General features: G+C 43.1%; 2 protein-coding genes across 8 annotated transcripts in view; one reads left to right on the forward strand and one right to left on the reverse strand.

Moving 5' to 3' along the window:
* NDST2 (N-deacetylase and N-sulfotransferase 2) overlaps nucleotides 1-3,786 on the forward strand; it is a 107,535-nt gene extending 103,749 nt beyond the window's left edge. The window contains exons 13-14 of the mRNA XM_034435293.3: nucleotides 2,075-2,177; nucleotides 2,281-3,786. Of these exons, the coding sequence (XP_034291184.1) occupies nucleotides 2,075-2,177; nucleotides 2,281-2,406 (229 nt within the window). The 3' untranslated portion in view covers nucleotides 2,407-3,786. The remainder of the gene's footprint in view (nucleotides 1-2,074; nucleotides 2,178-2,280) is intronic.
* Nucleotides 3,787-13,387: 9,601 nt separating this feature from the next.
* The window catches only part of ZSWIM8 (zinc finger SWIM-type containing 8), an 83,527-nt gene continuing 75,641 nt past the window's right edge, over nucleotides 13,388-21,273 (reverse strand). For 4 of the 7 annotated variants that reach the window (XM_087872309.1, XM_034435289.3, XM_087872311.1 and 1 more), the window contains 4 exons: nucleotides 19,860-20,033; nucleotides 17,301-17,420; nucleotides 16,530-16,708; nucleotides 13,388-15,146 (listed from right to left, as the gene is read on the reverse strand). In XM_087872309.1, coding sequence (XP_087728435.1) covers nucleotides 14,943-15,146; nucleotides 16,530-16,708; nucleotides 17,301-17,420; nucleotides 19,860-20,033 — 677 coding nt within the window. In that variant the 3' untranslated portion in view covers nucleotides 13,388-14,942. The remainder of the gene's footprint in view (nucleotides 15,147-16,529; nucleotides 16,709-17,300; nucleotides 17,421-19,859; nucleotides 20,034-21,273) is intronic. The other 3 variants (XM_034435290.3, XM_087872310.1, XM_087872308.1) reach the window with 1 other exon arrangement.

The raw sequence follows: 21,273 nt of genomic DNA on the forward strand, positions 1-21,273 counted from the left end.
GAGGTCAGGCAATCCCTCCCCTTTCTTTCTCTAGATTCATAGAATTTCTGCTTTGTTTTATCACACTTCCCATTTCCACATAATGAGAAAGTGAGGATGTGAAGCCCAGGAGCTTGTTAATTGCTCCCACTTCAGTCAGTCTTGGCTTGTTTGCCAAGGCCTGGCAGACAACTCACTGCCATCTTTATAGTCCCTTCAAACCAGGTTTGATGGCATAGGATGGTGGCAGTTAAACAACAGCATCCGAGCTTGTTGCCATCTTCTGGGGATTCCTTATCGCTGAATCAAGCTTTAGTGTACTGTTAAAGGGGACCTACTGAATAAAAATAATAATCTCTGTGATTACAGTCTTGAAAGGCATTTTCTTAAAATTCAGTCTATTTTCAGTCAGTGTCTGCATAGAGGAAGCTGAGAGTCTTTTCAGGCCAATGGACATGCTGTGAATTTTGAAAGGGTGGTACGGAGAGGTTCTCTTCTCCCAACTGCTGCCTTGGAGCTCTTGCCTGGAGAGCAAAAGGTGGGCAGGGGCTGGAGGGAGGGCCAGGCATAAAAAGGGGCTTTTCCAGAGAATAGAGAGTGAGCTGTGTCTGCATTAATCCTGCTGGCTCACCAGTCCATTCCCCCATTTGGCCTTTTTCTCCCCTCTTAGGCAAGTGCACACACACACCCCTCATGTCAGTGAAGATTCTCAGTCTATTTGGATAAGTAGAGTTGTTTGCAACTTGAGTTATGACAACTGGGCTTATTATTGGTTTGAGATGCTTTGTTGCCCATCCAAGCAGCTTCTTCACTCTGAACAAATTGGTTAGGGGGACCTGAGTAGGCAGAAAGTCCTTGGAATGTACCAACTCCTAACATTCCTAGGGCCATTCGCACCCCAGGGTTTCTTTCCCAAATTGCAGACTTGTTCTGACTGAAGAAGCTACTTGGATGGGTAGCAAAATGTCTCAAACCAAGAAAATAAGTCCAGTTGCCACAGCTCAACTTCTAGACACACCGACACATTTATTTTTCAAGAATGCCTCTGGGGCTCAAGAGTCCTCTTATTTTGTCCCCTTATTTTGCAGCATGAAGTTCCCATTTATTTTAATTCAAGGGAACAAAAAAGACAAGTTGGGCAGGCTAGCTGGCACCAAGAAAGGAGGTAGAGGCTACCCATCCCGATGCAATTCTTGCTAGCATAAATGCCTTGGTAGTACAGTGGTCTAAGGCACCCTGTTATTAAGCTGGTTATTAAGACCAGATGCCTGCAATTACTGCAGGTTCGAATCTCGCCAGACTCAAGGTTGACTCAGCCTTCCATCCTTTCTAAGGTAGGTAAATTGAGGACCCAGTTTGTGGGAGCAATAAGCTGACTTTGTATAAATATACAAAAGAATGAAGGCTATTGCTTAGCGCATTGTAAGCCGCCCTGAGTCTCCGGAGAAGGGCGGCATATAAATCAAATTTAAAAAAAAATAAAAATGCAGAGGTTTATGTATTGCTGCCCTTGTTACGTTCTGGGTTGCCGACACCACTTTCATCTGCCTTTCCTGCTGTTTTCATTCATCTGAAATTGTTGCTTTTGCTTTGTTGCTTTTATTTGAGCTGCCATGAAAAGGACAACAAGGATGCAGAAATTAATTTCAATAAGTAAACTGTACCAAGGATGAAGAGCCTAAGAGGATTCCTGTAGAGAGCCAGGATGCCCAGGAGGGACTTCTTCCCTCTGGCTCCATAGGCAGTGATCAGGTTAGATCTCGCAGAGCTTCCTGCCAAAGGGGATGCCTTGCCTTGGAAAGCCCACCAGCTCTGCCAAGGACTCCCTCCCGTACCAGATTCAGATCATCCTCGACCCACAAAGACACAGATTATCTAGAGGGAGACAGAGCCAGCCTGAAATGTAGTTGTGTTTCATGTTACTTCCAGTAATATAAAGCTGGTGATGGCTTTTGTCTGAGAGATAGCATTGCCCAAACAGATCATTTTTTGGCACTGAAAGAAAAGGAAAATTAGGAAGGTATTTACCTTCATAGCACTCTAGATTAAAGCACAGGTGTATAAAAGGACTGTATAAAGTAAGTTCCCCTTTCAGGTATGATGACACAAAGGGATTTTGGTGCCAGCTGCTTGATGGAGGAAAGACTAAATGCCTGGGGAAGAGTAAAGGGAGAAAATATCCAGAGATGGATTCCTCGGTAAGCTACAGAGAACTCCTGCATGTCTGTTATAATTGAGAGAAAAAAAAGAATTGTCAGCGGCCTTTCATTAACGGGTTCTCTCTTTTTGGGACCCCTGCAGTCCCGCATGTTCCTGGCAGATTTCTACCATGAGCACAACATTGAATTATCCAAGTTGCTGAATACGGTCAGGCAGCCTCTCCCCACGTGGCTCAGGGAGGAGCTGCAGAATTCGAGCTGGAGCTGAAGCCCAGATCTCCACGAGCAAGACTGCCAAACAAACTCAAGAGGGAGCCCTCGGGAAGGACACATATGTGCGTGCGCACACACATACACACACCACTGCCAACTTTTTTGAATCACCCAGAGAGGGAGGAGGAAGCGTGCCATCTGTGGGCGAACCATGCACCTTCAACTATTTATGGTTTGATGCAGCTGAGAGAAACCTTCAGACCATAATTGCACAAGATACTGTGCGGTAGTTGCCCACTGTTCCCAAATTCTATGGTAAATAATATAGGAATGTGTGTAGCCTGTAATTCCCAGATGCAAGGAAGCTGAAAACAGCATCTCCAAGGAGCAGAAGCATGCAAATGTGTAGGCTACTGTGACATTTCTTGTTAATGTCCGAAATGCTCAGGAAACTAGCAAGTGAATGTCTTACTATTTGTGACAGCTCTGTTACGTATAGGGTGGTGTTTCCAAAATTCTTAGTCATAGACACCCAGTGGCATTTTCTTAATTCCATTTTAGTTGTTTCATTGTTTCTACCCCAGGGGTCAGGGAAGCAAAATAGGTGACGTCACTAGAATGGTACAGACATTCTCAGACAGAAAGTGGTTTGTGACAAGTATAAGATGGAGAGAAATCCAATGGGTTCTTTTCAGCTGCTGCAAGAAACGTATCTTCATCTGGGATGAAAAGTTGTCCTCTGATGCCCGCTGCATGGATTTTTCTTCTGCATTTAGTTGTTAGTCGTCGCCTTTCATTCCTTTTTGAGCACAGCAAGGAGATTATGATTGAGAGGGAACAGAATTGGTACAAAACTTGTCACTTTGCCTCAAGTGAGTCTCCAGTTTCCTTGTAGAACCTATTCCTGTCTTATCTTCTGCCTTGCTACCACAGTCTCTTGGAGTACAAAGCAGTTCCTTGCCCATCTCTCAAACATGCCTTATGTACAGCGGCCCAGCAACTCCTAAGAAAACCAGTGCTGAGCTCACTGGAAATAGGCAGACTTAGACAGGGAGACACCTTGGGGCAACATCTGTAACTCGGTGCGTTCATTGAACCAGGGAAGAAAGTGATTTCAACCAAGCTTTCGCATTGAGCCTTAGTTGTTGTGCATTTTTAATTGTGAATTTACCATTGTCTGTAAATATATAATATGGACTTTATAATATCTCATTCAATGTGTCCCCAAGCAGCGGGAAATGTTGTGTAACCAAAAATGTAACCCACCAACCTAAAACCCTGTGGCTGAAGAAAGAAAGGGGGAAAAAGTGCTGTTCTTCCTGCACTGGATTCATGTATATTGTCATTCACATTGAATGATACAAATAAATTCTTGGCTCTTGCAGCTGAGCACAATGTCTAAATAAAAATTAGACATAGCATTTGGATCAATAAATGAACTGCTTTATTTCTTGTTAGATGTAGATTTTCAAGTTGTGCTAACCTTTTTCCTGACCGAATAGCTCTGATTATACATGCAGCAATGGAGATCTCTCTACATTGGATTGTAAGAACCTGATTTAGTTATTAAAATGACACTAGAAAACAGTAACACTTAAGACTAGATAATCTCAAAAAAATCTGATCAATAACATAAGAAACTGTATTTTCTGGAGGAGAAACATGAGGCTAATTGGAAGTGGCAGACACTGTAAGGACTTTTAAGCCTGATTGGGATCTGCTAAGAGATTCAAAGCTTAAGCACCTACCGCGATGCCCATGTGAATTCCAAGAGAAGAAACTTCTAAACAAGGAGTGAAGTGGAAGGTCAAGGGCGCATTAGAGGAGGAAAGGTACACACAGTATTCAGCTCAAGTCCATGAACTTCACAGGAGAAAAATTGGGTGTAAAACTAATCACAAAAGAGGCCAAGTCTATGTTGTGTTCAGCACTTAGGAGTCACAGACAGCTCAAAACCACACTTAAACAATGTAGGCCTTTTCCTGGGATTGGCCTACAGCCACAGAGGGCGGCTGAGCATTTCTGGGAAAGGAGATGGCTGGCTGAAAGAGCTGCATGTCCTGATGCCTTTTTGCCATTCACTCCAAGGCACTGCACAGCTCTTTTCAAAGGAATAAGACATTTCCAGAATGGCTAGTATAAATGTTAATTGGAATGCCCTAGTCCAGTGGTCCCCAACCCCCGGTCCGCAGACCGGTGCCGGGCCGTGGAGTACCTGGCACCAGGCCGCGCAGCGGCCGGGGGACATGAACGCTGCAGCGCAAAGGCTCCTGGGCCGTGCGCAATGGGCCGTGCGCAAAAGCTCCTGGGCCGTGCCCCCACCCCTGCGCGCGCTCAGTGGGCCGCGGCGATAAAAAGGTTGGGGACCACTGCCCTAGTCAATTGATGATGAATCCACAAAGATAAATGATTTCTATTTAATATTATTGTAAAAATAACAGGAGGTAGGAGTTTGTGGTCTGTGCTAGACAGTTCCCCATATTTGCAGCAGCAAATCATATATGGAAACAAATGTAGATTTCAGGGTTGGAAGAGACCCAGCCCATCTCATTTCTAGATTCCACCATTGTGCTGCTTTTAGGAACTGACTTGGAACACTTAACTTGCACTTTACAGTGACCTGGATTGCTCCTTCCTTCTGTACACAACTTCAAATCAGTGGTGAAATTAAAAAATTTTCCCCACCGGTTCTGTGGGCGTGGCTTATTGGGGGAGGTCATGTGACTGGGTGGGCATGGCCAACTCGATATCATATTGAGGGGCTCACCGGCCCCTCCCCTCCCAGCCACTCCTTGTCACGAATGGCAGGAAAATGGGGAGAATATTCCTGCCTACTATCCTTCCCTCAGTCTGTGCTGAGATTGAGGAATGGATGGCAGGCAGGAAAATCCCCTTCCCCATGAAAGGCAGGAGCCTTTCACAAAAACATGGCCCCGTTCCAGCTGCTCCCCCCCATCCCCCTCCCTCCTGGGGATTACCTTAAAGGGACAGGCTGCAGCAGCTCCTTTCTGAATGGAGGGAGAAAAATTAGCATTCTCTCTGCTGCATTTAACATTGAATTCTGTGGCATATCGAGCGGCTGGAAGAGGTGAGCGGTGACCAACCAGATGTGGGTGGGGCCAACGAGGGGTGATTACTACCGGTTTGGCGAACTGATGCCAATAATCCCTAGCGGTTTGCCCGAACTGGTCCAAACCTGTAGGATTTCACCCCTGCTTCAAATGCCTAGAGAAAGTGCTGAGCATTCTTCCAATGTTCCCATTCTATCATTCACAGAGAAAGCAGCTGCATTCAGACATATATAAATTCTAGTTCTGAGAACAGGATTTTTGTAATGGGATTTAAACAGAATAACTGCTTGAATAGTTACTGTTACTGGCAAGCTATTTGTGATCTTTGGGCCTCAGACTGATGACAAATAAAAAGCTTACCCGTAGGAGCCTGGTGGTCAGGTAGAATTCTAGTACCGCAGCTCTGCTCTGGACTTGACATCTATGCAGTCATGCTTAATTATTATTAATGTGGTTAGTTTGGATGAGAGATATTTTGCAGATGTTCCGGAGAAGTATGTTCCTTGGAAATTTGGCAGAGCCAACTAGCAGTGTAAAAAAAGCAGATACCACTTGCTATCTATTTTGATTACTTAATCAGGACAGCCTGGGAAATCTTATTTTCCCTATGTAGGACAAGACGAACAGTTTCAAGGCTTTAAGGGAAAGGATTGGGCCTATCTATGGAAAAGGGTAGTCAGGCAATATATGGCAGAAACTTAATTCAGTACTGGATCTAAGACAGTGAGGTTTTGTGGCAAACAAACATCTGCACAACATATAGGTTGAAAGAGTGTAGTGTAGTGGATAATTTTATGGAGTCCTTGGTGCTCCCTGAGCTTGCTTGCTGAGTTGCTTACAGACGTTTCATTACCCAGCTAGACATAATCAGTGCTAGGGAATGTAAGGTTTGGTCCTTATACAGTAGCTTGCCCTGCCGGTATTGGTGGGAGTGTGGCTTTCTCCTTGGTAGTTCCTTAATTATTGTTTTCTGCTTGCTTGCTTGCTTGTTTGCCTGGTGTTAATTCCTGCTTATCTGGGTGTTGGCTGCTGGAAAGGATGGTCTGTTCATTTCCTTCTTTAACATCAACTTTATCTTACTGTATGTAAACCCCACGCTCACTAGCATTGATTAACTGCCTAGCCAGTTAATGAAATATCTGCAAGCAAACAACCAAGCTCTAAGAGCAGTAAGGACTGCATAGTTCAACTGACATATATTCTTTTCCACTGGCATAATTTTTATCTCTATACAAAATTAGATAAAGATCCATTCATAGGATCTTTGCCTAGTTGGCCAAGATACTGAAATCACCACTATTACATTTCAGAAGGCAAACTTACCTTCGGCTTGAAAAGCTTTGAATAAAGTTTTGTTAAAACTTCTAATAGGCTACCGGAGGGTTTTGGAAGAAACACAAAGAAACAAATTGCAAATGCCTGCATAGATCTATTAAATGTTGAGTGGAATAAAATTATGATTCCCTTATTTTTTTTCCCCCCCGGGTTTCCTCAACTTGACAAGGTGCATGGAATTCTTCCCCATTCCGTCTAATGCCAGCACAGACTTCATGTTTGAGAAAAGTGCCAATTTGATAGTTCTCAATGGTAGTTCTCAATGAAGGACTCTTCTTCCATAGGCCAAAATCATTGCTGCCCATCATGCCCTCTGATAGATGCCTGTGTAAATCTATTAATCGTTGAGTGCAATAAAATTAGGAACTAAATACTGGAACATAAATGCCTAATACAGCAGCGAAATATATTAAAGACAAAACTTTGCCTTCAAGAACCATTAGAAGTATTACAATATAGCAACTGTAAAATAATGGCTTAATAATGATTATACCATTTGAAGGAAACATGGTAGAACTTTTGAACACGGTCTTTTGGACAGATATCAAGGTGGTCATTATGGGGGAGAATGATCATATCTGGGTGTTGTTGGGTTCCTAATCTAATGGGTTTTATACAATTTAAGACTGGAAAAACCGGAAGGCAGTGATTTTATCTTGTGATAAAATCAGTGATCTTCAGCAATCATGATATACAAATACTAAATACTGGAATTTAAGGCAACAAAAAGGGCAACCAAGATCTGCCTACTGTCCCATAAGCTTCTTCAGCCTAATACATTTTATGTCAAACATGTACATAAGAAATTATCAACTGTAATTGGGTTAATTTAGAGCAGGGGTCCCCAACCTTTTGGACCTCAGGGACCACCAAGTTCATAATTTTAAATTTCGCGGACCACTAATATGAATCTAGCATGCCGCTTGCTGAAGTGACGGGATGGGGTTCTTCAGGCACTCTCCCTCCCCCACTCTTTCTCATTCTTTCTCCTGCCCCCCCTTTCTCTCTTTCTTTCTCTCCCCCTTTCTCATTCTCCCTCCCTCCGACTTTCTCTCCCCCACTTTCTCTTTCCCCCACTCTCTAATTCTCTCTTCCCTCTCATTCTGATTCTCAGATTCTTTCATTTTGTCTTTGTCTTTCTCTGATTCTGATTCTTTCATTCTCTTTCTGTCTTCTCATTCTCTCTCTCTCTGATTCTTTGTCGTTCTCCTTCTCATTCTGTCTTTCTCTCTTTCATTCTTTCTCTCTTTCTGTCTCTGTCTCATTCTGATTCTCTTTCTTTCTCTCTCTCTCTCTCTCATTCTCTCTTTCTCACCTCATGGGCCAGCCAGTGTCTTGGGGCTGAGAGGAAGTCAAGCATCTCCCTGAGAGACTGAGGTGCGCGGAGCACCAACAAGGGCCGGAAGAAGTGTGGGAGCGAAGCACTACTTGAACTTGCGTGGCATGAGCATTCGCCTTGGTATATTTGCGGCGCAAGGCAGCCCTCGTTTCCTGCCACTTGGGACTTGGAACGGTAAACAGCGTTTGGTTCGGAGAGCAGCCGGATTTTGCTCTCCATTGCGGAGTGAGATCAGCCCCCTGCAAGCTCTTGTCTCTCGAGAAGCCCGGCCAAAGTTTCCCGTGCTGCTTCAAGCAAGTGCTCAAGAGACGAGAACTTTCAGGGGGTGGATCTGGCGTCCATAATGGAGAGCAAAATCCAGCTTCTCACTAGACCAGATGCTGTTTACCACTCCGAGTCCTAAGCGGTAGGAGACGAGGGCTGACTTGCGCCACCGGCTGGCGCAAATATAAAGAGGTGGAATGCTGTTGCCGCACAAAAGTAGTACTTTGCTCCCGCAGCTTCCAGGTACCGCAACCACTGCTTCAGCCCACTTACGCAGCCCTCTCCCTCTCCCCCACCACCGCAACAGGACCTTTAATTTTGGATGGCAAGGGCTGTCCTCATTTTTGCGCATTGCACATGCCACCCCAGGGTAGAGATTTCCAGCTCCGCCACGGCCTGTCCCATATTCCAGAGCTGTAATAGTCTCACTCATAGGACTGGCTCATTGGTCATCCCGAAGTAGCTCCTCCACCCGGGTGCACCGGCCTGCTGGGGAGCAGGCAGCTCCCCAGCAGGCCGGTGCACCCGGGTGGAGGAGGTGCTTCAGGGTGACCAACGGGCCAGTCCTGTGACTACTACAGTCCCACCCAGAGGCCTTGCAGGAGAGATGTAAACGGCTGAACGTCCCACCTCTGGCAGCCGTTCGACTCTTGGTTTTACCTTCCAGTTCCAACTTGTGTGATTCACACTGCTGTACTCAAAGTGAGGTTTGCACTCGGCCTTAAGAGTGGGGCTGGTGTGTGGGTGGGCTGATGTGGGCAGTGCAGCCATGTGTTCCCACGCGCGGGCTGGATTAATTGCTCTCCGGGGCCATATCTGGCCCAGGGGCCATAATTTGAGGGTGAGTGCAAAAAAAAATGCAAAAATACAAAAATTTCTCCGCGGAACACCAAAATTTTCTCACAGACCATTAGTGGTCCGCAGACCACCGGTTGGTGACCACTGATTTAGAGCATATTCTGTCAGATGAATAGAGTAGTTAATGCTGGATATTCCAGTGAAGCTCCTGGCCAGAAAAAAGTATTGGTCCAAGCCAAGATCTAGGATACTTTGGGGCTTATTTATTAACCAAGCTCTGTGTCATTTTTTTTTACTTCAAATTGGTATTTGATCTCATTTCTAAAACAATGGAATAAAAAACACAATAGACAACAATTTCTGTTAATGCACAAACTTAACAAGAATAAGGTATGTTGTAGAATGCAAGACCACTGAAAAAAATCCCTAGTGACAGCAATATTTTAGTCCCCCATTTTCAGTTGGAATAGCAACCCTCTTGTGGCTGAAGAAAGTTCCTTAGCGCATCATCCCAATTTATTATTTATTTATTTATTTTATTAAATTTCTATACCGCCCTTCTCCCGAAGGACTCAGGGCGGTGAACAGCCAGAGGATAAAACACAGAAATACAAAAATTTAAAATAGATTAAAAACGAATTAAATAATTTGGCTGAATTTAAAATACCCCATAATTTAAACAGATTAAAATTTGTATTTAAAATTTATATTTAAAAGGGGAGATCATCTAGGCCAGGCCAACTTGATGAAATAAAGTTTTAAGCGCACGACGGAAGGTGCGCAGATCCGGGATCCTCTGTATCTCCGGGGGGAGCTCGTTCCCGATCGTAGGTGCCCCCACAGAGAAGGCTCTCCCCCTAGGGGCCGCCAGTCGACATTGTTTGGCCGACAGCACCCGGAGGAGCCCCTCTCTATGGGAGCGTACTGGCCAGTGGGAGGCTATTGGTGGTAGCAGGCGGTCCCGTAGATAACCAGATCCTAAGCCATGGTGATAACCAGAACCTTGAAGCGCACTCGGAAGACCACCGGGAGCCAGTGCAGCTCAGGCAGGAGAGGTGTTACACGGGAGCTCCACGTTGCTCCCATAACCACCTGCGCGGCCGCACTCTGCGCCAGTTGGAGCCTCCGAGTGCACCTCAAGGGGAGCCCCATGTAGAAAGCGTTACAATAGTCCAGACGAGAGGTGACAAGGGCATGAGTGACTGTGTGTAGGGAGTCCCAATCTAGAAAGGGACACAACTGGCGGATCAGGCGGACCTGATGAAAAATCCTCCCAGTCACGGCCATCAAGTGCTCTTCTAAGGACAGCCGTGAATCCAGGAGGACACCCAAGTTGCGAGCCCTTTCCGTGGGGGCCAATGATTCGCCCCCAATAGTCAGCGATGGCACTAGCTGACTATATCGGGACGTCGGAAACCACAGCCACTCAGTCTTGGATGGGTTGAGCCGAAGCCTGTTCCTCCCCATCCAGATCTGTACGGCCTCCAGGCACCGGGACATCACTTCAAGGGCATCGTTGGGGTGGTCCGGGGTGGAGATGTACAGCTGGGTGTCGTCAGCATACTGATGGTACTTCACCCAGAAACCACGGATGATCTCGCCCAGCGGCTTCACATAAATGTTGAACAAAAGGGGCGAGAGGACCGATCCCTGCGGCACCCCACATATGAGGGGCCTCGGGGTCGACCTCTGCCCACCTGTCAACACAGACTGCGACCGGTCGGAGAGAAAGGAGGAGAACCACTGTAGTATGGTGCCTCCCACCCCCAACTCTTCCAACCAGTGCAGCATGATACCATGGTCGATGGTATCAAAAGCTGCTGAGAGATCTAACAGGACCAAGACAGAGGAGCAACCCCTGTCCCGAGCCCTCCAGAGATTATCAACCAACGCGACCAATGCCGTTTCCGTGCTGTACCCAGGCCTGAAACCCAACTGGAACGGATCTAGATACGACGTTTCATCCAGGTACTGGGGAAGCTGTCGCGCAACTACACTCTCAACAACCTTTGCATAAAGCGAAGGTTGGAGACTGGACGATAATTAGCCAATACTGCCGGGTCCAGGGAAGGCTTCTTAAGGAGAGGCCTCACCACCGCCTCCTTCAATACGTAGGCATACTGCAATCAAGGAGCTAATGCTTCTGTCATAAACATCAATCAGACCAAAATGAGCTCAAAGCACTCCAGCCACTCAAAGGAAGTACTTGAGATAAACTAAGTTAAAATTAAGACCTTGGTGTTAGCAAAGTGGTCTAAAGTGCTTACCTGGCAACCAGATGGTAGACAATATAGTGATTCAAAATCTTCAAATACCTGCCTATGCTTTTTCATAGCTCAAATGCAACACAATCCAAAATGCACAAAAATTAGTTTCAGTTACATAACCCTCCCACCTTTGCCAGGGATAGTGCACACCCCATCATTAAAGCTTTATTTGGTTAAATGTGTTTATTCAAACCCCTTCGTTAGACTGGCAAGGTATTTAAATTAAATAACTGTCCTTAAAATCCAAACAGCAGTAACATTAGACTATCCACATCCTCCCAATAGCAATAGCACTTTAGACTTATATACTGCTTCACAGCCATCTCTAAGTGATTTACAGTCAGCATACTGCCCCCAACAATCTGGGTCCTCATTTTACCAGCCTTGGAAGGATGGAAGGCAGATTCAACCTTGAGCTGGTGAGACTCAAGCAGCTGGCTGCCGACTGGCTGCAGAATTAGCCTGCAATACTGCATCCTAACCACTTATAGCTGTTCTCAATGGCAAATACAAAAAAAATAGCTCACAGTACAAATTAAATTGCCTTTGTGGAGAAGGTGCTACTCAAGTTCTGTTACTTTGAGCTTTCTATAAAGACACAGGACCTGCTTTGTGACTCCCTACCCAGCAATTCTGATTTATTCCATGTGGTTACTTCTTCTATTAGACTACTATAATAATTATATCTTTGAATGTGGCTACATTTTTACTGTCTGTAAATTTTAACATGGACCAATTGCTCCAATTATCTAATTTTAATTGTATAGGGTTTATTTGAAATAGAAATGACTCATTTAATTACTGTATTCTGTCAACTTGCAAAGTAAGTGTAAATATAAACTTTATTAAGATGGCAGCTTTGGCACCATTCCTTGGGTAGGAAAGGCCTTAAGGTGGGGATGCCTCAGTTAAGTCTTTTCTGCCATATGCACAAGTTCCACAATTAACATCAATTATGTCTAATGCAGTAGTATTATAAACCTTTCAAGGAATTAGCCTGAATAAGGACCATGTAGGAAAGAGAGGAATGTGGGATAACTACACTGCACTAACATATAATTCCAAACTAATTCCGAAAGGACTAATTCCAAAATGGGACTCTCATGGAACCAAATCAGCCCATCACCAACCACTGGCCTTCAGCCTTCCTGGCAATCCCCCTGGCCTCCTACTCTATTGCAAAAGCCCACCCTGCCTTCTTGCCCTCTAGTTTATTCCTGGCTTTTTCATTCTTCTCTTTCTGTGCCAGTCACAGACAGCTTCCTTCACCTCCCTTTGTTCTCTACATAGAGAAATTTCCAAAGAACTCCTCTGGTCCCACTGCCACAACCCCTTCAAGGGCAAAGAAATTAATTAACACCTTTAAGGGGCCATTTATTTATGTAATTTTTTCAAAACCCAAAAGGGAAGAGTTGGGAATGGGGGTGATTTTTTAAAAAAAATATGGTACTTTTGAAGAAATGGAAACTTTAAAAAATTGGTTTTCTAACATTGTATTTTGGGGAAATACATCAGGACACAAACTGACTTTGGAATTGTTAATCCTGCCTGCTTTTGCAGTGCATATCAGATGCTCAAGGCAAATGCAAGCCTCAGAGTAGATTATGCACTCTGTGTTGGTTCATGGATCTCATCTTCACAGCAGGTCTTGACTTGCACTTTCAAAGGCCTTCCACCCCACCTGCCAGCAAGTACATTGTACTAAAACAGTGTTTTTCAACCTCAGCAGCTTTGAAATCTGAGAACTTCAACTCCCAGTATGCTGGCGGGAAAATTTTGGGAGACTTTTTGCAGGCTGACATTAAACAATACGATGACTGGACTAAAGAACTGAGATCAGACACTGTTGTTTCAATAGAACAGTCACATTTAAAGTAAGTCAGCAATGGCCGACTATTGCATGATGAAAACAAATCAGAACCATTTGGCAGAGAGATGACAGCTGAGGAAGAAACCAACAAGTTTCAGGATGCAAAGTTTATTTCCCCATTTAGTTAGTGAAAAACAGTATGAAACACTAGCATCATGTAATATAAAGAATGCTGAGAATTAATCAGAGGAAGTCCAACATTACTAGCACACAACTTTTTTCAGATTGAGGGCTAAAAAGTGGCCGAGGCCGAGACACATTAAATTTCATTTAACTTTATTTAAATGTAAATTTAAACTATTTAATTAAATAGTTAGTATGATTAGTCCCCATATATTTAATAATCGACTAGTTCACATCAGTAAGACACAACTATGAGGAAATTTAAGGTTAACAAAATCCACATGAGCTGGATGAAGTAAATAAATCTTGCCTTTCCCCAAGCTAGGCTGAACCAGGGAAAGTGATTGACAAAAATTGAAGTCAGGCAAAATTTGGTGTTCACAAAATGCATAACCAAGTTTACTGGATTAACTATCACCAGATGAAGTTGCGGGCATTTAATAATATATGTGTGTCTAGCAAAAGCCATTAACCATGAAAGCTGAAAAGTGACCTCCAGTTTCAGGGCAATACATGCCTGAATATCAGTTGCTTGTGGACTAGCAGGAGAATCTTCCTTATCTTTAAGACCAAGTTTCCTTATTACTTTGTGGCGAGAGGTTGTGTGGTTCAAAGGTCGTTGGGACAAGACCAGGTTTCGGTACTTTTTCAGTCCTTTGCAAAAATAGGTTAGAACTTCCTACTCTAAGGCACTCTTAGTTCTTTGTTTTATGATGTCAGCATGATAAACAGAAATATGGAGAAGAGTCAGTCTAAGAAAATGAGGGCTTTAATCGGGAAACTGAAACAAGGAGTAAGAAACTGATTACAGGAGAGCTAACATCTCATCCAAAGGAACATGACTGTACAACTTGGAGCCATTTGGGGTAGAATATCCTATGTCGTCTGATGAGGAGGCCCTCAGATCACTATCTAAGAGCAAAGAAATCGTACCAGCCAGTTCTGTACTTGCTGAGGCCAGATGCTTCCAGTGGTGTCTTTGCCCATCCAAACAGGTAAGCTGTACTGGATGAGGGACCTGCTGTGGCAGGAAGAAGGAAGGAACAGTGTTGGAGAAAACCTGGATGAGCAGAAACAAACTCTGTTTCTCCTGGCCCGGTAACGGCTGAAATTTTAAGAACCATATAGAAAGTAGTATACATATTTATAAATGCCAAAATAAATATTATAAAGAAACAGGCTTGATCCTACCCCTAACATGCATGCATACACACCCAGTAAGAGAGAGAGAAAGGCAGAAATGATGTTCATTTATAAAGACATCCCTATACAGGAAAAAGACTAAAACTGTTGACCAATGATCAACCAGCTCCCCCCCTCTCTCACCCACACCCACACACGCACGCACCCACACACACATGCACACAGTTTCCTTGCCTTCACTTGCTGGGGAGGAGAGAAAGGGAAGTAGAACACAGCCACAGCCACATGGATGAGGAATGTCATGGTAGAAATACATTGAATCAGTGGTTTCCAATAGCTAAAATTAAAAAGATCCCATAAGGAAGGATGCAAGATGGGGCATCAGGGTGAAAAGGTAGTCATTTCCAGAGAGACCCGTTGCCACAGATCCTTGGTCTGTTTGCTGCGTTTCAGATTCTGAAGGATGTCATTGAACTGCATCATGCCCATAGGAGTCAGGCAGAAGGCGCTTCGGGCGCTGCGAATGGCATTCACAAAGTCATCGTAGTCCGCTGGAGTGAGATGGATCAGACGATGATGGATGTACTTGGGAAAACCAAGATAAAGCAGGGATGAAATTAGAGTTTCTGATGGAAAAATCCATTTTATAATCAATCTGAATAGTGCCTTCCCTCTATGAGGAACCATAAGAATCTAGATCAGGGTGGGCAACCATGGCCTCTTTATGGCTGGCTCAGGAATTCTAGGAGTTGAAGCTTACAGGTCATAAAGGGGCCATAGTTGCCCACCCAAACTAGATGGATTTATTACTGTAGTAAACTTATCTACCCTCTTGTGTAGATAAATGCCAAAAACGGTTCAGTGGTCCACCTTCTTACATAATATTTATCTCACCCTTGTCCAAAATGCTCAGTGTGATCCAGTCCCTCCCAATTGTACTGTTAGTCTCATACTTATCTTGGATAGAAGAAGAAATAGTGAGCAAACATGAATAAATCCCAAAGTATTGAGCAGAAATCTAAAGCTAGGTCTTGGCCATCACAACTGAGATCCCATTTAGAGTCTCAGAACAGGAGTTACAGACAGAGCTAGGAGAGGGGAAAAAATAAATGTGCTGTCCCTTTATTTTATTTTTATTTATTTATTTTAGCGTATGGCACGTGTTAGCCAGGGATCACTGAGGTGGCTGGCCGCCTCTGTGAAAAGAAATTTTTTGGGGCGGTGTTATCTTTACTCGCGGGACACCTGAATGCTGATAGGCAATCAGGGGAGGTTCCTTTCTTGTCCCTTCTGCACTTTATTCCCTCACAGGAATCGAGCCACCGACATCAGCGGTGCGCAGGCCCAGCATTTTAGCACGTGAGCCACCGCTGCCCCCTTGTCCTTTAAGACAATAATAGCAATAGCACTTAGACTTCTATACCACTTTTGGGGAAGTAGAAGGAAAGCCAATTGAAAGGTCTTCCAGGGAATCAACAAATAACCTGTACTGTCTGATTTAATTTTTCCCACAAAATGACAAAGTCCCTCTTTTGGTAGTCCTTCAGAGGAATAGGAAGTTTGGAAAACAGACATGAATAAACTGATGCTTTAAGCAGCTTAAAACTGATCTATGTTTCACAGCAGTCATATTGTTCCATTCTCCCAAAAGAGGGCACATTTAAGTTTATTTATATACTTACTTACTTACTTACTTACTTATTTATTTATTAGCTTGTCAAACATGTACAAGATAGCAGGTATAAATATGAACATGGACATGAACGAAGGAAATGAGTACAAATAAATGGGGACAGTAGGACAGGGACGGTAGGCACACAGGTGCGCTTATGCACGCCCTCTTTATGGACCTTTTAGGAATGGGGTGATGTCCACAGTAGACAGTTTAAGGTTGAAGCTGTGAGGGTTTGAGGATGTAACAACGTAAAGCAACCAACATTTACCAATAAGACGAAAGCCCAGGTATACCTGAATATACGCCTGCTGGCACCTCTGCACCAACTGATGAAAGGCAGGTGTGCGCAAGTGGTTGTGGACATGGGCAGGATTAAGTCTCTGCAGGGACTCCATGATGATCTCTTGCAGCACAAAAGGACTCAGGACTCCCTTGGCTGCACCAACACAAAACTGATGTACGTAGTTCACACCTGCAAAGAGCAAAGGCATTTATTGTGAATGTAAGGCATAGGAAATAAGTCCCTGTCTTTGTGTGAGAGGAAGAGGGAGGGAGGGAGGGAGGGAGGGAGGGAGGGAGGGAGAGAGAGAGAGAGAGAGAGAGAGAGAGAGAGAGAGAGAGAGAGAGAGAGAGAGAGAGAGAGAGAGAGAGAGAGAGATATTCCTCTTCTGTAAGGAGCAGAACAAAACCAGCAGCTATCTTGGTAGACATTAGTCAAGAAAAAGGGATAACATCTATTGTCTTTTATTTTTCAACCATTGGCAATTAAAATAATCTGGGCTAGGATCTACAGAGAGCCACTTGATGTCAAAGGCAACCAGCTTTAAATTCTCTTTCTAACATTAAGTACTGGAAATAACATTTAAAAAAACAGCTGCCAACTTTTTGCATTGAAAATTTCAAGCTGGAAAATGTACCAGAAGCCCCCTTAAATTGCACTGGCTACTTTTCACCAAGGGATCACTGGCACTAGCAATTTTAGGCAATAAAATAGGACACTCTAGATGTAGGCAGGCAGGATGCATGTTCCCTCCCCTTCACATTAGGGTGTCTGTGGATCTTACCTAATTTGGCCGCTAGTCCGAGAAGCCACTTCACATCTTCTGTGTAGGGGGGGCTGCGTGAGAAGTTATTGGGGTGGTCATTGTGAGCCCTGCGACCAAGCATCTCCAGTGCCAGCATCCCTGAAGAGGAGAACAAATTGAACCCTCAATTTGGGCTTCCTCGCTCACACTTCCCACACAGGCAAGAGAGAGCAGTTTGAACCAACCACCTTTTCGGCCTTCACCTTGTTAAAATTTAAACAGGAATTTTAAAGCTCCCTGCACTATAGAAGCAACATGTGGAACAATTTGTAGCAAAGAAAAGCCCTAAGCCATATGCTAAACAGTTATATTTTTCACTCTCCTTAGCAGAGTTTTGGTTTGTTTCTTTTAAAAAAGGAAGAGCCTCGGGACTCTGCAAAGCTTAAGATTGAAGACTGGAAAGAGGAACAAAGATCTGGCCTGAGAGTCAGTCTCTTTTTGCCTTCTTTAGTACTGGTAATTGAAAGGATTCCCATGAGAAGCTTCTTCCCACATTAATTACTTTTCAGAAATTTATAAGGCGATCCAAATCTATAGCAGCGTCTATATTAAGGAAACAATAAATGCTAAACAAATTTATACAGATGAAGAAGAGAGAATTTTGATGGTGGAGTTAGTAATAAACAAAGAACAGATACTCTTGATAGTAATATATGCACCAAAGAACAAACAAGAAGAATTTTAGGAGACTTTATTGCTATTGTAGATACAAAACGTGACTAAAAAGTAGCAAAATAGGTAAAAAGGTAAGGGAGACTCTTCCTAGGCCTTTTTTCAAAATGGCAGAAGAAACACGCATACAGGATACATGGAGAGAAACAAACCCAGAGAAAAATCAGGGGCTAGCTATAACTTACATAGCGAGAAAAAATAAGAAACAATGTTAAAAGACACTAGAACAAGAGTACATAAAAACTTGAATTTGACCTACAAAAAGAACCGCAAAAAGGAAATTTAAAAACTCAAGTGGAAATAATAAAATACAAATTAAATTTAATGGAAAAAGAAGAATTGGCACAACAAATAAAAAGAGCAAAACATTTTTTTTAAATGCCAATAAATCAGGAAGGTGGTTAGCTCATAAACTGAAAAAGGAGAAAGAAAAGAAATTGATAAGCAAATTGCAAGATAAAGGAGCTCTACGGGATCAAAATGAGAGCAAAAAGAAAATAATTCAGGAGTTCTATAGAAAATTATATGACCAAGAAAAGTATCAGAGGAAAAAATAATACAATTTTTGGGGGGGTTGGTTTTTTTTTTTGTGTGTGTGGAAATGTCAGAAATGTTTATTTGTACATTTTGAGGTGTTTGTTTATTATTCTCAATTTAACAGATGAAAATAAATGATTGAGATGGGGAAAAATTATTTTTCATTTATTTGCATAATAATTAAGCACACCTATAGTTGCCCAATAATTATGCACACATAAATATTCTCCTAAGAAAGCCAAAACCTCATTTTTACTTTCTTAAGGATTCAGGTTTGAGGTTTATTAACATTTTGGATTGACCGAGAGCACTGTAGTTGTTCAATAATAAAATTCATCCTCCAAAATACAACTTGCCTAATAATTGTGCACATAATGTATAGCTGAACCCAAAAGAATGCACCATCACCAGAAGAAAAATGCCCAATGTCATGAAAGGCTTTGTAGGTAATAAGCAACACCTTGAATTGCACATGGAAGACAAGTGGTGGTTCATGAAGCAAAGATGTTACATAAGTCTGATGAGATGTACCTCATATCTGCCTATGGTGCTGCATTCTGGACCAGTTGTATCTTCCAAGTGGTTATCAAGGGCAGCCCCATGCACAGCGCATTGCACTAGTCCAGGGGTCAGCAACCCGCGGCTCTGGAGCCGCATGTGGCTCTTTCATCCCTCTGCTGCCGCTCCCTGTCGCCGGTTGGCTCCACAATTGATAGGGCTTTTGGTCAGACAGGTAGAGGAAAAAGGATGCCGTGCTAGGAGGAGACTCTATGGTGGGGGAACTGGACTTCCGGTCGGCTCCAGAATTGAATGGGGGCTTCCAGTTAGGACCTTTGTGACCTCTTTGAGTGTTTAAGGTTGCCAACCCCTGCACTAGTCCATGCCTGTTGAACCTCATTACCATTCTAACAAGGATTTTTTTTTTTAATTTGATTTATATGCCGCCCTTCTCCGGAGACTCAGGGCGGCTTACAATGCGTTAAGCAATAGCCTTCATACTTTTGTATATTTATACAAAGTCAGCTTATTGCCCCCACAATCCAGGTCGACATTTTACCTACCTTAGAAAGGATGGAAGGCTGAGTGATTTGTTATTGCTAACAAATGCAATTTCCTGCAACTGTAATAAAATCCCATGTCTCTTCTTATTCTCCTGAATTATTTATTCACCGGTAATCTGCTCACCAACCTAAACTAGGGAATCTAAACTTTCATCTACAAATGGCAGAACAGGGCAACCTTTCCAGGTAGCTGTTAAGAAGATATGCATCACTCTTGTTCTGAAGGCCAGCTGAAAACACGGAAAGTGTCACTGTTTGTTGTCCTTACCAACTCGGTAGGCAGAATGAAGGTAGTGCAATCCTTGAGGACTGACCGGTTGGCTGTGTTGTTCATCTTCCGAAGGGAAGCCCCCTGTCACAAGGGAACTGGGCTGAGAAGACAAGCTTGTTAAGGAAGTCCCTTGAATTGCTGGGAAAGTAGACCCTGCGTGAACACTTCCTACTGGAGAGAAGAAACAACCATATAAAGGGGAGAAATCAAAGACATCAGCTACAGGAGTTCAGTTATACTCTGCCTGCATACATGTCAGGGATTAATATTAATTAACCTGGTGGAAACACAGTAGCAGAGAATAAACAAACGGGTTATGTGTTTCCCAACAGCTGAGCCTTTCTATGTAGTTTCTCCTTTTGCATAACATTGGCAAAAGGGAAAAAATACACCAAAATAGACCATGTTCCAGCTCCCCACTGGAAATGGTAGAACTTCCCCTCTCTATACAAGTACTTCTAAAAAAGTTTCAAGTATTTGTAATAGCTAACATGTCATTCTATTTAAATAAAATAGAATAATTAAATCCTCAAGGCACAATGTCTATTAATACATGTTTAATTACACATAAATTTATGAGAGGGGGAGGCTAATTGACTCACAGTTTTTATGTAGTGTTCCAGATACCATCTCATGACATATTCTTGCAACATCAAAAAGTAAGAAAGACAACCTGGCAACATAGATGAAAATAGGAACTCATGGAATTCGATTATGTCAGGCCATCAGACAAATGCAGATAGAAGGCCCAGTTCTTACTACTGAAGGACAAGAAAAAGGAAGACTGAGACCCACATCTCAGGGGAAGTGACAAAGATCGGGGAAGTGACAAAGATGGCAGGCTGAAGACTTTTGTTATCAATAGGAAAGAAGAGAAAACATACAAAGGCAGATAGATATTCCAGGTGTACAGAAATAGTCCTTATAGTAATCACTGTCCACGTGTTACTCTGTTGATACGCATGGCACATTGTTCCATGTGTATTCTTTGGGGAGACATTTATAGATTTCTGGGTTATTTGAGGAAACATTTATGATTCAGTGAAGAACATATTGCTGTAGAATTTAAGGATGATCCCTGTTATAAAATCATAATAACAATTTCTGCATTTCTTGAATTTTATACATTAGTCTTCTTGAAACTGCCTGCTTGACTCTAGAATTGCAGTTATTGTGCCTGGTTAATAATGTAATTTAAAATAAAACCAAAAAAGCAGGAATTTCAAACCAAGACAGATAATAAGACTTAAAATAGAATTTTGTTCCATGGAACAATGTTGGGGTATAAACAATTGTTTCTCTATGTATCACTAAAATACTGAAGACTAGAAATCCAAAGAAGCAGTTCTGGTCTTTAACTTGTACTCGATACTACTCATGGACTAGATGAATTGATTCAGAATAGACAGTG

This window comes from Pantherophis guttatus, chromosome 6 (assembly GCF_059756535.1).
Source record: "Pantherophis guttatus breed Tessera chromosome 6, ASM5975653v1, whole genome shotgun sequence".
Lineage (NCBI taxonomy): Eukaryota > Metazoa > Chordata > Lepidosauria > Squamata > Colubridae > Pantherophis > Pantherophis guttatus.